The following is a 14,772-nucleotide window of genomic DNA, read 5'->3' as shown; positions in this document are numbered from 1 at the left end:
TCATGAATCTTTAAGCCTTTTTGTGTCTTAAAAAATGTGGTTGCTAACAAGCAGCTAAATTATACTACTAAACGTCATCATGCCGACTCGTCTGCCTTTACAGCCTCGCTGTGTCTGGTGGTGTAGTTTGTTTATAAACCTAATGTTATTATCTTGTTGAACAAAATGTGTAAGTATCATAAACGTTTGTTTGCCACAGAGATTATGTTCTGCAATAATCCAAAACCCAATGGAACACTCCCATTGGTTTGTCATCCCTGGAGCACTCTACTAGGCCTACTGTCATCCCATTCTGTTTTTATGCCTCCCCGCAGTGACAGTCGTGGCCTGAGGCATTATGTTTTCGGATTGTCCGTCCATCGATGCATCCGTCCATTCATCCGTCCATGCGTCTGTCCGTCCGTCCCATTCTTGGGAATGTGATATCTCAGGAACGCCCAGAGGGAATTTCTTCAAATTTGGCAAAAATCTTCCACTGAACCGATTAGATTTTGGTAGTCAAGGTCACTGTGACCTCACAAAACACATTTTTGGCCATAACTCAGGAATGAATATGCTAATTATGCAAATTTTACACAAATGTCTAATAAGATAAAATGAAGTGATGACATTTTGGACAGACATGGATGTAAACTGGAACTTGACTGGTCGGCAGAGGCGTACAACCGCAAGGCGGTAATTCTCATATTTTGTCCATTTCTCTATCAGCTGCGTAAATGAAGGGCGGACTGATTGTGAGTAGCATTTAGCCGTACTATCAAATGAAAAAATTATTAAGCTCACACAAAAGAGAAAACTCTCCTCCGAGTTGGAAACTGGGCCAATTTTTGCCGTAGTCAGCACTCTCCCCCGTTCGCTCGCTATATGAAGCTCAGTGTGTTACCAACCAGACAGATGGAATCCCTCAGTGTTTGAATTTCATCTGTGAAAATGGTTTATTTAAATATTATTCTGATATCGTCATTATAATACAAACTGTTGCAATGTTCCAGTACAGAAGCCTCACACAATACCAAAGAAAAGAGAACTATAATTCATCAGAATTTTTGACAGCTCAACAAACAGACAGGACCGCATTGAAATGAAATACATTAGAAGAAACAAATACATCTAGAGTGGATGAGTGGCGTGGCATATAAAACAGAACAGAAGGATGGCTGTGGTTCTGAAATAGCGTCCCGGATGAAGGAACTGCTGCTCTTGCCGTCATTGTGAACTGTTCTCCTCTTTGGTAATAGAGACCCTGTTTTGCTTGTAAGCAATTCAGCCTCCATCACGACCCAAACTCATGGTAATTTTTTCATCAATCCAATCACAATATCAAATCAATCTTTGTTCCAATCTCTTCTTCTTTGTTATTCAGTATGTTGCAAGGACCCCACAGTGGAGCGAGTCCCCTAGATTAGGATGAAAGCTTTATAAAGGAGATGCTTCTAATATATAGATATATATTTTTTTTTACATATACATTTTATCCAAGTTCATTTTGAAGAGATGAAAACCCACGTTGGACTTGTTAACACTTGAATATGAGTACATGACACCATTGTCACAAGTACAGAACATCACTGGCCTCTGCCTTTTTAAATGGATTAAAAAAACAACAAAAAAAAACATGTTAACATGCTGATTATTTCATTTACAAGTTGTACAGATCTGTAACTTTTTACATGGGGGTTGGACAAACTGTCCACTCAAACTGTGCACACTTTCCGAAGTGCTCCAAAGAACACATTTCCAATAGAATCAGCATCCAAATCCCATTCTACCATTTAAAATAAACTGTATTTTTTTCCTGCAAACTAAACGTTCTGAATCATATTACATAACGTTTAAAAAAATCGATTTCCAGTCACAGCAGAGTGGCATATACTATATGACAGTGATGCTAGATTAACTGTCCAAATGCACCCTGGAGCTATTTGGAACTTGAGGGATTGGACAGGGTTGCCCTCTATCGCCCACACATCTCGTGCCCAGGCTGGAAGCTGCTGATCAGTAGATGTCTCGGGTCTGATCCCGAAGCATGACAAAGCACCGCCAGCCTTTCAGCCTCGGTGCTGAATCAACAAGTTTCCCTCCACAGTTCTTTGGGAATGCAGTACTATAACTATACAGGGAAGGGGAGGATTTTTTGCTTTGTCTGCAAAGCGGAATAAAAGCGTGAAGGGGAGGTGAGTTTTGCTTTTTGGAAACACATAGCACAGTAAACGTTGGCAATTACATGTGTATGTTGTGTATGAATGTTAGCTTATACCATACACCACATGAGAAACTACATAATCATGCGTCATGTTAGTGTAAAAAATAGCATGTGCTTTGGGATCAGTGTCTACCAAAACAAAATCTCATTGCAGGGATACTCATGGTGGATAACATTCACTTACAGTATGATCCTTGAGACACAAATCACTATTATTCATAAATATTTCAGATTGAATTGGAACATGTGCATTTCTGATGGACAGTGCTCAAGTTCCTTTTCAGCTCAAAAGTTAACAACAAAAGAATCCCATTTATTTTACTGTATCTGTTGTTGCACTATGAAACCAAAATACACCTTTGTTCGTGTCAGATTGTCAAAGCGTTTTGCTTATAAATGCTCCGCGTGGATAAAAATCTTTATGATATATCGTCTGAAAATAAAGCTAAAAATATATTACTGTAAGATATAAGAGAGAAGATTCCAACAAAACTATTTCTTCCGAACATGGGTCATATACAATGCTGATGATGCGCTACTCTCTGTGTTGCACCATCTCATCTCATCCAGCCACTCAAATGTCTATCTGAAAATGTGTGTGTTTGTTTGCCGCCATCAAAATAATAAAAAGAAGCAATACTCGTGATCCAAAGTGGCAAAATGCTCATCCGTCCTCTGTAATAATGAGACATACCAGGGGGGTGCACAGCGACTGAAGCATGCCATTTTGAAAATGGTGCAGGTCAATTAAAATTAATCATCCAATGGTCACATATCAGGATTTTCAATGACGCATAAATTGTGACATCCTTTTTTATTCCTACTGAGGATGCAATACAAATTAAAATGACAAGGGACAATTATTATTTTTTTTCAACACCAAAGCTAGCACATTAAAATAAAGCTAAATTCAACATACTGTAACACTGAACTCCAATTGTTGAATTATGTAGCTCAAATAACTTATGTTCCCCTCTTTTAAGCCGTCAGACCGATAAGCATGCACACCTGTATATGTACCACTAACAAGATGTAAAATTATGCACATTAGATCATTTAGATGGCCAATACAGCTGAAGAAAAATGAGAAATTGAACCCATTTAACCCTATGGTTCATGTTAACAGTCTAAATTAGCATGTACTTGAATTCCTTTTATTTCTTTGAGAGGGCCTATTCACAATGAAGTTCCATGGCCAATATGGTGAGTTTCAGCTATCTATACAGCACATACAGTAAGTCTAGGTGTTTCAAATAAAACAGATATATATCAAGAATCATATATATATATTACACAAATATAGATTCTCCTTTTTTCTTGTTCACTTTTGAGCAATAAACACATGAACTGGAACAGCGAAACCATAGGAAAGTCATTCCTCCATGAGAGTTATCCAACAAGATACAGAGTCCGTTTTTTCACAGCGGAGCGTTGCACCTCGGATGGTGTCGAGTTGACGTCTGTACAAAAGGTAATCCAACCGCTTTTAAAGGTGACTGGTGTTTACAGTGGCTAATAACAATGTGCTGGGTGCAAGAGCAGTAGTGGCGGGGAAATGAGGGCCAACTGTGCTGTCCGCATGGTGTGGGAAGGGGGTTGGGGGTGGGGGGTGGGGGGGATTTTCTCGTTCACTTTGAGAGCAAACGAAGATAGAGAGCGAGATCAGGGCGCAAACCATGTCAGTTCTTCAAATTATAACAAGGCATCCCTCACCAAACCACACGCCAGGAGGAGGACCGCCAGTCCACAGTTGGATGATATTCTTGTACCTGAGAAGAGAAGAGAAGAGAAGAGAAGAAACAAAGGATTAAAGTATGTACAATTAACATTGCATTTTATGACATCTATTTGGTGAATAAATACACCAATGCAACTCTGTAAGAGAGAAATATATTTTTTAAATGAAATTATATATAGGGGGGTAGGCGATGTGTCCATGTAGTCAGATGTTAGCACACACCATTAATTATTAACCTTTTTCAAGAGATACCTGAGAATGGCAGGCAGCCCCACAACTAACACGCTGGAAACAATGCATACAGTATAAAACCAATGTAAACCCATTCAGGTCATTATTTGATGTCAGAGCAACTGACGTAGAATAAAGAGCAAGAAGGTCCGTTGGGGTAGATGGATGGATTAAACAAACACTTTCACCCAGGAGTGAAACCATGTCAACATTTAATAATTTCACATTATTTTTGTTACGTAACTTACATACTTAAGTAACGCCAGTTATGTGACAAATGTAACATACGTACATATTTTAACCCACAATCTTTTCCTAAACCTAACCAAGTAGTTTTGTTGCGTAAGAAAACCTAAAAAACTAAACACACTGTCCCTGACACGTCCAAAATTTAGCGTAGGGCCTTTCACATGCTGTACGTATCCCCCACCTTAACCCTCTGCACAAACGAGGGCATCAGTTCTTTAAGCAAAACATCAAACTTTTAATCATGACCACGGAAGACCAAGTCATTTTTCTGATTAAACTTAACCAATCTGATTTGTAACAGTTTTGAGAAAATGACAAAGACAAATGACACTTAAAGATACCGATACCCAGCCCTAGCCATGCAATCATTCACATGCTGCAAACCCATCCACTACCCAACCTTTTGTCTGACTGTCCTCTCAAGATAAATGAGGACATCAGTTCTTTCACAACAAAACTACTCGGGTTAGGTTTAGTAAAAGATCAGGGTTTGGGTTAAAATAAGTATATTACTTTTGGCCTCATACGGGACACGAACACCAGTATCCTGTTTGACCCATCCACCCACCCCAGCTTCCTCCCTACGCAGACTTTGACTTTATTTATGATGTACGTCAAAAACAAACGTAACCTGGAAGAAAATTGACAATGCAGTTTTGTTCAATGGGAACATAATTCGTAGGAGACCAGGCTGTTCCACCTCACATTATAAAATCCTCATTATATCAGGCATTAGTACAAAATGTGTCCCACGTTTTTTTTTTTGTGTTATCTAACATGTGGTTGCCTGCTTGAGTTTCACCCTCTTCTGCATTCCAAATGTTCCACCATATGGTTTCATTAAGTTCGGTCCACGAGGCTGCAGTCACCTGTAAAAGCCTGAGAACACTGCTCGGCTGTAGAGCGAGGATTCACACACGTTCGTAGCAAAAATACATCTTAATTCTTGGTGTGAGTCACCACATTGTTTTTCTGCCAACATTATTGGACCATTACATTTTCATCCCGATGACTTCTTTTTTTACTGTCACAACATGAGTTTTTCTTTTATTTGTAACAAAAGTGGTGCAAGAGCTTGAATCTCACTGTGGAGATGGTCATGCCTTGATTTACATATCCGTCTTCTCAAACACGTACCGATGCTACTCAATGTAATAGAGTGCTCCAGGGATGACGTATTTTTGTAGGCCAACCAGGGAGTTAGCATCACCTTGGGTTCCTTTGACAGAAAGCCAATGGGATTGTTCCATTGGGTTTTGGATTATTGCAGAAAATAAGCTCTCTGGCAAACAAACGTTTATGATACTTACACGTTTCGTTCAGCAAGATAATCTCCACAAATGAACAACACTATATTTTAAACTTGAATACAATCGCCAGAAGCAAAAAGCTAACGTTAGGCTGTAAGCAAACTACACCATGGTCGCATGAGCGCAGTAACGATGCTGTAAAGGAGGACGAGTTGGCGTAATGATGTTTAGTAGTCTCATTCAGCCACTTGTTAGCAATCGCCTTTTTTAAGACACATAAAAGCTTCAAAATTCACAAGTGGGATATTTACTGACATATTTTGTTTTGTAGAACCAAACGTTAAAATCTCTTCAGCTTGTGTTAACCACAGACCTCATTTCAGGCATCTAATTAAAAACCTGTTCAAATAACCCACTGATTCCCAGACAAGGGAACAGGAGGTAAAACTAATTTCAGGGTTTTAGGACTCATTCCTATAGCACTCTATTGCAGAAATGGAATTAAAAGAACCTGTCACATCAACCATACAAACCTGTCAAGGTTTGAAACCGGCTTGTGATGTGTGGACTTCAACTTAGTGCTCTTACATAAATTCCACTACCTTTACCAAACAATCACAGACAACTACAAATGTAACACCACCCCCGCCCTCACTGTAAACAGCCTTTGAAGTGTTTTCTGAAAAGGATTTCCATGGGCAGCTACTGTTGCCTTGGCCCTGACAAACTGCTATCACCACTGCAGGCAGCTCTGACTGTTTACCGAGCATCTGACATGACTAACAACTGCAAACTAGAACACAGCCTCCTCAGCCTCCTCTTTGATCCGCCTGCATCTCGGGGACATCGAACCTGAACTGATGAGAGCAAAGTAAACCCGATGACAAGTATACAATGCTGCAGAATTCTGTGGACAAAAAAAAAAAAAGTTCATTTCCATCTGCATAAAAACAGAGAAAGAAAGAGAAGCTTGACAGGAGGTGGAAACAAGAGATGTGTGAGGTTGTAATCCTGTGAAACAAGGCAGGGCTTGGGAAAATAGGAAATGAAATATTCACTAAATCATATTGACATTGACTAGACTCCTGTGTCAGACCGGGCGATGGTTCTAAGAAGGAAATCGTCCAGGGGGACACTTTGTACCTTGCGGCCCAGCTCTGGATTGTCTGGGCTGCTGGGGATTGGGGGATGAAGGGAGGATTGGCAGGGGGGGGCAGAGATGGAGGGCTTTGACCCTTTCTTCCAACCCCCCCACATCTCATTTGGCTTGAGGTGATCTAGAGAACAGGCGCGCCACAGAGGAGCAGCAATCACTCTGGGCCAAAACATCCTTCACACAGAGAATAATTAATCAGCCTCAAGCTACGAGACAGAGCAAGACACAGACGCAGAGAGGCTGTACATGGAAAAACATGCACCGATTCACTAATACACACGCATTTTACAATCATCTACTCAGTAACCATGTTAAGGATGTATAATTCACTTTAAAAAAACTGAATCTCTTAATTATCTCGGGATGGATGTGTCCAATTCCTTCTTTTTTTGGATACACCAGGCAGGTTTTTTTCATGGGGGCCATTAGGGAAGTGTGAGACCGGGGTTGGAAATTAGCACCAGCCACCAGCCAAACGCTGGTAAAATACGCCGCTACATTTGCTTCACTCACCAGCCAAAAAAGAAATCTATCGAGTGGCTGGTAGATTCTAGAACCCATCAGCCACAGTGGCAGCTGGACAAAAACGTTAATGTCCAACCCCATGTGAGACCCTAAGCAGTTGCCAAGCTGACCTGAACATCTTGTACCATTTTGAGGCACACACATGAGGTCACAAATCTCCATGTAGTCGGGTAGAAATGCAAAAATAAACTAGGGATGTGAAAAGAAATGCACTTATGTATTGCAATTTTTATTTTTTTTTATTTTTAAATAGATTTTTTAATGCCAGAATCAATATATTTGCTTCATTTGAGTCTATGTGGAGGTAGAAGGAAGTTACCGCTTTTATTGTTGTACTCTGAGTAACGTGACGTCATATCCGTTCCATATCCGTCAACCAAAACAAACCGCAGCCGGCCTCAGCGGGCAAAAATGAAAAAGTAGAAGACGGCGGAGGGTCGGCGTGGATATGACCTGCACCCTCACATTTTAAATCCAAAGTGGTAAACACTACAAATAGAGTAAAGTATGGAAACACAGCAGAGTTAGACAAAATGGCTAAAGCTGCATGCTAACTCTGTCATAGACAGGGAACGTTGCCGTACTGCGGTAACGTGCGGTGAAGCCTCTAGAGCAGCCATATACTGACATTTGTTAAATGAATTGAAACGGCCCCGATGGAGCTGACCATGAATGTATAAAGAGAACGGAGCTGATGGGAGAGATAGAGACGGACTTAGCGAAGTTAGCTGAAGTAAACATGTGTGACTACGTCCATTTTTCAAAATAAGGTGTTATCAAAGACAACTGTACAAAATAAATATATGGAAATAAGATAGATTGGGTTATATACACCAGACGTATAAAATATTATATATCCCTTATGAAGTAAAAAAGTAAATACCACTAATTTGTGAGGGAAATGTCTTTATTCTTTGATTTTTGGGTTGCTGGTAAAATAAGCTGTTAGATTTGCTTCACTCACCAGCCAAAAATACAAGGGAAATCTATTGAGTGGCTGGTAGATTTTAGAATCCATTAGCCACAGTGGCAGGTGGACAACATTTTTTAATTTCCAACCCTGTTTGAGACCCGAAGCGGTTGCCAAGCTAACCTGAACATCTTGTACTATTTCAAGGCACAAGCACGAGGTCACATATCTCCATGTAGCAGGGTAGAAATGCTGTCTTTCATAGGAAATATCTACCAATTATACATCAGAATTTATAGGAAATCATCCAGACATGTTTATGTTGTTTTCCACTGCCATTACTACTCCTGTATATGTATAGGTTTATCTCGCAGTCATGTACAGTACCTGAATCACATAATAACGATGAACTGACAAGACCCACAAGCTTTTCAAAGCGCCAGGCTTCAATATCGGATTATGAGGTAAAAATAACACCTGTGCAACATCAGTCAAGCTTTACCCCGCACTGCATGACTAATCTGCTGAAGATGATGAAAAGTTTCTGAGGATGAACCTTGCTGAATGTCTGAGTCTTGAACTTACAAGTGTCTACACCTCCATGCTTTGAGCCTATTTCTTCATATTTTATCAAATCTTGGCAAACATGATGAAAAGTCCCGCTGCTTTGGTTACTCACAGCTCCTGTTGGCACTGTAGAGACAATAATCACCTGGCATACTTACTGAAAAAGATATCTGAAGATAAAAGGATTTTTTTTTTTTATATATATTTCTTAAAGAGTGTGATGCCTGTTGATGTCTGAATATGAACAAATAATGAACAGAAATTTGCATCTAGTTCCAAACTGTACAATAATTCAACTGTGCAATACTGCATTTATACTGCACATTTCAAGAAATGCTCTTATTAAATTATTATTTATACTATTCTTGCATTTATATTAGGGCTGTCAAAGTTAATGCAACAATAACATGTTGACACAAATTGGTTTTAACTTCACTATTAATGCAACTTGTGATTTTTAGGTCGTAGTGGGCTCAGTTTTAAAGCTAGAGTGGCGATACTGGTATCCTTTGAAACTAGAAAAAACCTAATGAATCCATTGGTACCAATTTAACACTACATTTTGGTGGGGAAAAACTGTCATGGCCATTTTCAAAGGTTTCTCTTGACCTCTGACCTCAAGATATGTGAATGTAAATGGGTTCTATGGGTACCTACGAGTCTCCCCTTTACAGACATGCCCACTTTATGATAATCGCATGCAGTTTGGGGCAAGACATAGTCAAGTCAGCACACTGACACACTGACAGCTGTTGTTGCCTGTTGGGCTGCAGTTTGCCATGTTATGATTTGAGCATATATTTTATGCTAAATGCAGTACCTGTGAGGGTTTCTGGACAATATTTGTCATTGTTTTGTGTTGTTAATTCATTTCCATTAATCAATATATACATACATTTGAATAAAACAGCATATTTCCCCACTCCCATTTTGATAAGAGTATTAAATACCTGACAAATCTCCCTTTAAGGTACATTTTGAACAGCTAAAAAAAATCTGTGATTAACTATTGATAATCGTGCGAATAATCGTGATTAAATATTTTGGGAGTTCGACGGGAATCACGGTGTCCGCTATTATGATCTCTCCTCCCTTCCTGTCCCCTGAAGCTCTGGCTGGTTAAACACATTACTTCTGGTGCGCCAACGCGGGAAAGTCGCCATACACGCCATAACTCCGATATACTGTGAAATACAGCGAGCTTTCACTGGCAGGCTGAATCAGCATTGTGTGAACTTGTTTGGCAAGGGCTTGAATGTATTTATAAATAAAAGTCCATTGTTAAAATTGATTTAGAATTCATATCTTTTTTTTTTCCATGCAGCCAGGAGGACCAGCTGGACTGACACCTGCTGAAGCAGCGGAGCTTTGAATAGTGTGGGCTGCATGGACCTGGATATAAAGTCATAATTTCCTGAAACAAAAACAAATCTATTTCTTCTCAAGAAACAACTACATACAGTAGCGATCCGGTGCCGGGTCATAATTACATCCTTCTGGGTATAACATGACGGGTCGCCCCACGCTGCACAGCTGTGCTGGGTCATTTCTTTGGTGTCAGTCCTGACATCCTCCAGATGTATTTTTAACTCCAAACAGCGCTACACCCACACTTGAATCTGGTGATGAAGCCACACTTGTACAGAACAGTCGGGGGGATTGTTATTCATACATTATTGATTTGCTGTTGTAGTGGTTTCTATTGCTTTAGTTGCTATTTGCAACGTATTTTTTTTCAGTTTGGTTGTCTGAGAAAACACAAAGAGTAAAAGAAGGTGCATGTAGATATGATTTAATCAGGCAAGGATAAACTGGAGGAAGTGTGGCTGCAGCTGAGGCATCAAGTCAAAATGAGCATCAACACACTGCCTTCATTAATATGCAAATTAATATGGTGAGATGCTTCAAAATCCAGTCAGACACCCCACATCTATTCAGGGTGTCTCTGGCGTTCTTATCTTCATCATGCTCCTCAGTTTCAGAAGAATGTGTCAACATGCAGACAGCATGATGACAGCATTAATGTCATGTGACTTATAATAATTGCAGGTTGTTGGAGGAGAATTAAGGTCTTATTCCATAGTCTGATCATCATTCCTATCAGTTATGATAGCATTGTAATAGTTAATTTTGGGCCACATTTTCCCAATTATTTCACAAAGCTTGAAGAAGCCATAATACCAGAGCCAGTACAGCAAAGTGTACTCTTTTCTGTGTGCTGGTGCAATGGAATGCAATAACCTGCCTTATTTAACTTAATCTTCAAAGCAAAGGTTAAATGCTACTAGTTTTCAATATTTTCGATCTTTCGAGCATGCTGCTGTAAAAACACCAGTAATAATGATGAAAAAGTATATTAGGTATTATCATCAGTAATGGTTTTCTTAAACACTATATAAGGGCAGGTATTAGCATGAGTAACTCCCCTAAATACTATATAAGGACATGAGTTAGCATAGGTAACGCCCTTCAAACAATATATAAGGGCATGTATTAGAAAGGGTAACGCCCCCTAAACACTTTATAAAGACAGGTGTTTAGCATAGATAACACCCCTCAAACACTATATAAGGGGAGGTGTTGTGCTGTGTGCAAATACTTGGGTACATACCCACGAATTGGAGAGATGCCACCAAAAAATGCTGTAAGAAGAAGAACTTAACTCAAGTTAAATAAACTTAAACTTGTCCAGAGCGCCAGTACTGGCGTTACAGGAAAATCAAAAAGCAGCAAAGAGCAGTATGTAAGATATTCACACGCAATATCATCCAAGGGGTTTTATTATAGTGATCAATGGACCAATAGTATTCCTTTAATAATCCATTCAATCTAAATTTGATAATATGATACTCATGCGTTGTTCCTCAAACTTAAAACTTTTGTTGGACAATTGGTGGACTGTGAAAACAATATGTTTTTTTCCTATCTTGGTAAGAGTGCTCTTGGCCACTCGTGAGATGTTCTCTTACCAAAGAGAAGAGCAAAAAAACATTGGTGAAACCCAGAAATGAATGGGTACCAACAAAATAAAAACTGTGGAAATTAGTTTGTATATTGCTTCATGCCTGAGGCCCATATTGTATTGTAATTCTAATAGATGTAATACATTATAATCATATTATAATGTCACATAATTATGTATACAGTATAGTTATATAATGCATTATATGCATGCATTATTGCAAAAAAAATGTTTGTACTATCCTCTGAACTGAAAATGCACGTAAGCCATCCACAAACTGAAAAAGCAGCACTATGTCTAAAGCCATTATTCTCATCTAAATCACACATTATGCTGTTTTCCACTTCAAAACTAACCTTGCCAGTGAGCATACTAAAGGTAAAACATACCTTCTGTGTTCCTGTGCTATTATTAGAAAACAACAAAGGAGGAACATTTGTGAATTCTTGTTGTTTTTTTGTACACTATCATGCATTTTAATAGCTGAGTAAAGAAAAATAAATAAAAGAAAGAGTCTAGCAATACAGCTGAATATACAAAAAAAAACAACTACCTTTTAATGTGGGCACTAGTTGTATTGTTTCACTTATCCGTCGCTGCGGCTAAAAGCCTCTGCACCCACTTCCTGTCATAGTTTGGTTGACAAGGTCACCGTGTCTTTACAAGTCATTTCGGATTAATTTACAGCTGAATTCTTACATGGTTATTCAGCAGAAGAAGGGAAAAAGTGAATGCTGAAGGGGGAAAAAGGTTTTGATAGACGTGTGACTTTTTCCACGATGTCTGAGGGTTCTTTGTGCTTTCCTCCACATTCTGAGGGCCTGTGAACTGACTTTCCTGTAGGCGTAATGAGTGAGAGTATATGTCTGAGCTGGTGTAGAAACCCCTGTCAGGCTTTCTCGGTGCATGCTGGGATAGAATAGACCCGCACCAAACACTCTTCATTTTGTCCTACTTAACCTAACACAACACTCTACATTTTGCCAAAATGTTTTTGGCTCGGTGAGATGGTGATGTGGAATATCAATTCCGGGCCAGCGAGGCAGTCAGGTTCAGCGAGGCAGGGAGGTGAATCACCACGGCACCTCCACAGGGAGCTCAAACTGGCTTAGTGCCAGTCCCATCTATTCCTGCTGATCCCTGGACCGGCTGGCTGGCTGGCTAGCTGACTGTCTCTTTGACTCGCTTCCTTACTTGCCCGGTGGCTCTGTTATAAAAGCCTCCGTCTGATTGGCTTGTTGACTGATACACTCTCTCTCTCTCTCTCTCTCTATATATATATATATATCTGACTGTCTGAAGCCCTGACTGGATTTTTGGCTGACTGGCTGGTTAAATACAACTTGATGTCATTACCTTGCAGCTTGACTGTTCAACTGTGGGTGAGGGTAAATGTGATAACACAGTCTGGTGGGTAATGCAAAAAGCTCCAAAATGGCCATCCGCTATGTTATGAAAGGATCACAGCGGCAGTTCTGTGTGTTTTAGCTGACATTACTGCAGCCATTTTCCAAACCATCTAACCATAACTGATATGAGGAACAAGCAGCTGATTAGAGTTTAATGTGGAGCTCCACCAAGGGCCAGTTTCACTATCCGTCACTCCGTTTCAGCATCACCGTCTCTTTCCTAAAACCAAAACACGGATTCTATGAATGATTGAGCTTTTGTCAACATCCGGTTTGTACCTGTTGCTATATATACTTAGTTACATTACTATGGTCAAATAAGTACATTTACTCAAGTACTGTACAGGTGCATTGAGTCAGATCTGACCACATGCTCCAAACAAAAACAAGCAACTAAAACACAGCTCATGACTTATTTTTATGATCATGCTTTTAATTATTTTGTTTTACCTTTTCTAACATCATTGTCTTTATGTATTTTAATGTTTTATAAATCTTATTTATTGGTACATTTTGCTCCTGATGACCTCTGTTTTTAACACCTGTGTTATTGTTTCTATTCATGTATCTTATTTTTATTGTAAGGCAGTTTGAGCTGCATTTTATGTATGAAAGGTGCTGTATAAATAAAGTTTTTTATAGTATTATTGCAAATAGGGGTCAGCATTTACAGTCATCAGTTATTAAAAAGCCAACTACTAACTAACAGCAGGGCAAGAATACGCAACATTCAACCAAACTGCTGAAACTCTGAGAGACAGTCAAAATAGCACTGTTTTCAGCCTGTAGTTTACCATTTTCACTATTTTGTGCCACTAACCTGGGCTGTACGGTCCGTGTACATTTGTTTATTGGATTAAATCCAAAGTGGCAGAAATGAGAAACAACTCATATTCACATTTCGTCCTTCAGTTAATGGTTATCTGTAGCAACTTGCATTCAGCCAGCACCAACCCCAGCACCGGGGGTCACCACAGCAGCTGGTGGAGCGCTGGGTCTGACCTGTGTAACGGCTGCAACAGGAAGTTCGCTGATCCGGCGAGGTGTTGGGGGTTTGTGCTGGCTGAATGCGGCAAGTTGCTAATTTTTAACTGAAGGTCTGTCTCCCGGAGCCACTGCCCGCCAGCCCTCCTCCCGGCAAAGTAGTCTCCTGGCGGCGCGGAGGACGAAACGAAAATACGAGTCGTTTTCTTGTTTCTGCCACTTTGGATTTAATCCAATAAACAAACCATCGAAGCGTACACGGATCATGGATGTATCATTGACGAGCCCCTCGGGGCATCTCTACTTCTTGGTCCTCTCATGTTGGACTGAGGGCAGACTGGACATTACAGTGACTCACTATCGCCTCTCGAGATACAAGTGGTAATACGAGACCGGGGCTAAAAGGTTAGCATGCTCATTTCACTAGACATCTCTGCAACATAATACACAGACATAACGTCAGCACTGTGACCTCTTCACACTCTGTTGATAACAAATTTGTCATCCATCAGAAACAGCTCTGCATTTACACGGATAAATATGCATTTACATCTCACGCCTGTCCTTCCCCCCTATATGCAAAGATAA

The 14,772-nt window shown here is 39.9% G+C and overlaps 1 protein-coding gene across 1 annotated transcript in view; it reads right to left on the bottom strand.

Moving 5' to 3' along the window:
* Positions 1–915: 915 nt before the first annotated feature.
* Positions 916–14,772, bottom strand: part of vstm2a (V-set and transmembrane domain containing 2A) — a 90,404-nt gene continuing 76,547 nt past the window's right edge. The window contains exon 5 of the mRNA XM_074621923.1: positions 916–3,972. Coding sequence (XP_074478024.1) covers positions 3,896–3,972 — 77 coding nt within the window. The 3' untranslated portion in view covers positions 916–3,895. The remainder of the gene's footprint in view (positions 3,973–14,772) is intronic.

Source organism: Sebastes fasciatus, chromosome 21 (genome assembly GCF_043250625.1).
Source record: "Sebastes fasciatus isolate fSebFas1 chromosome 21, fSebFas1.pri, whole genome shotgun sequence".
In the NCBI taxonomy this organism is placed as follows: domain Eukaryota; kingdom Metazoa; phylum Chordata; class Actinopteri; order Perciformes; family Sebastidae; genus Sebastes; species Sebastes fasciatus.
The sequence above is the reverse complement of the archived record's forward strand: the minus strand, read 5'-3'. Positions and strand labels throughout refer to the sequence as shown.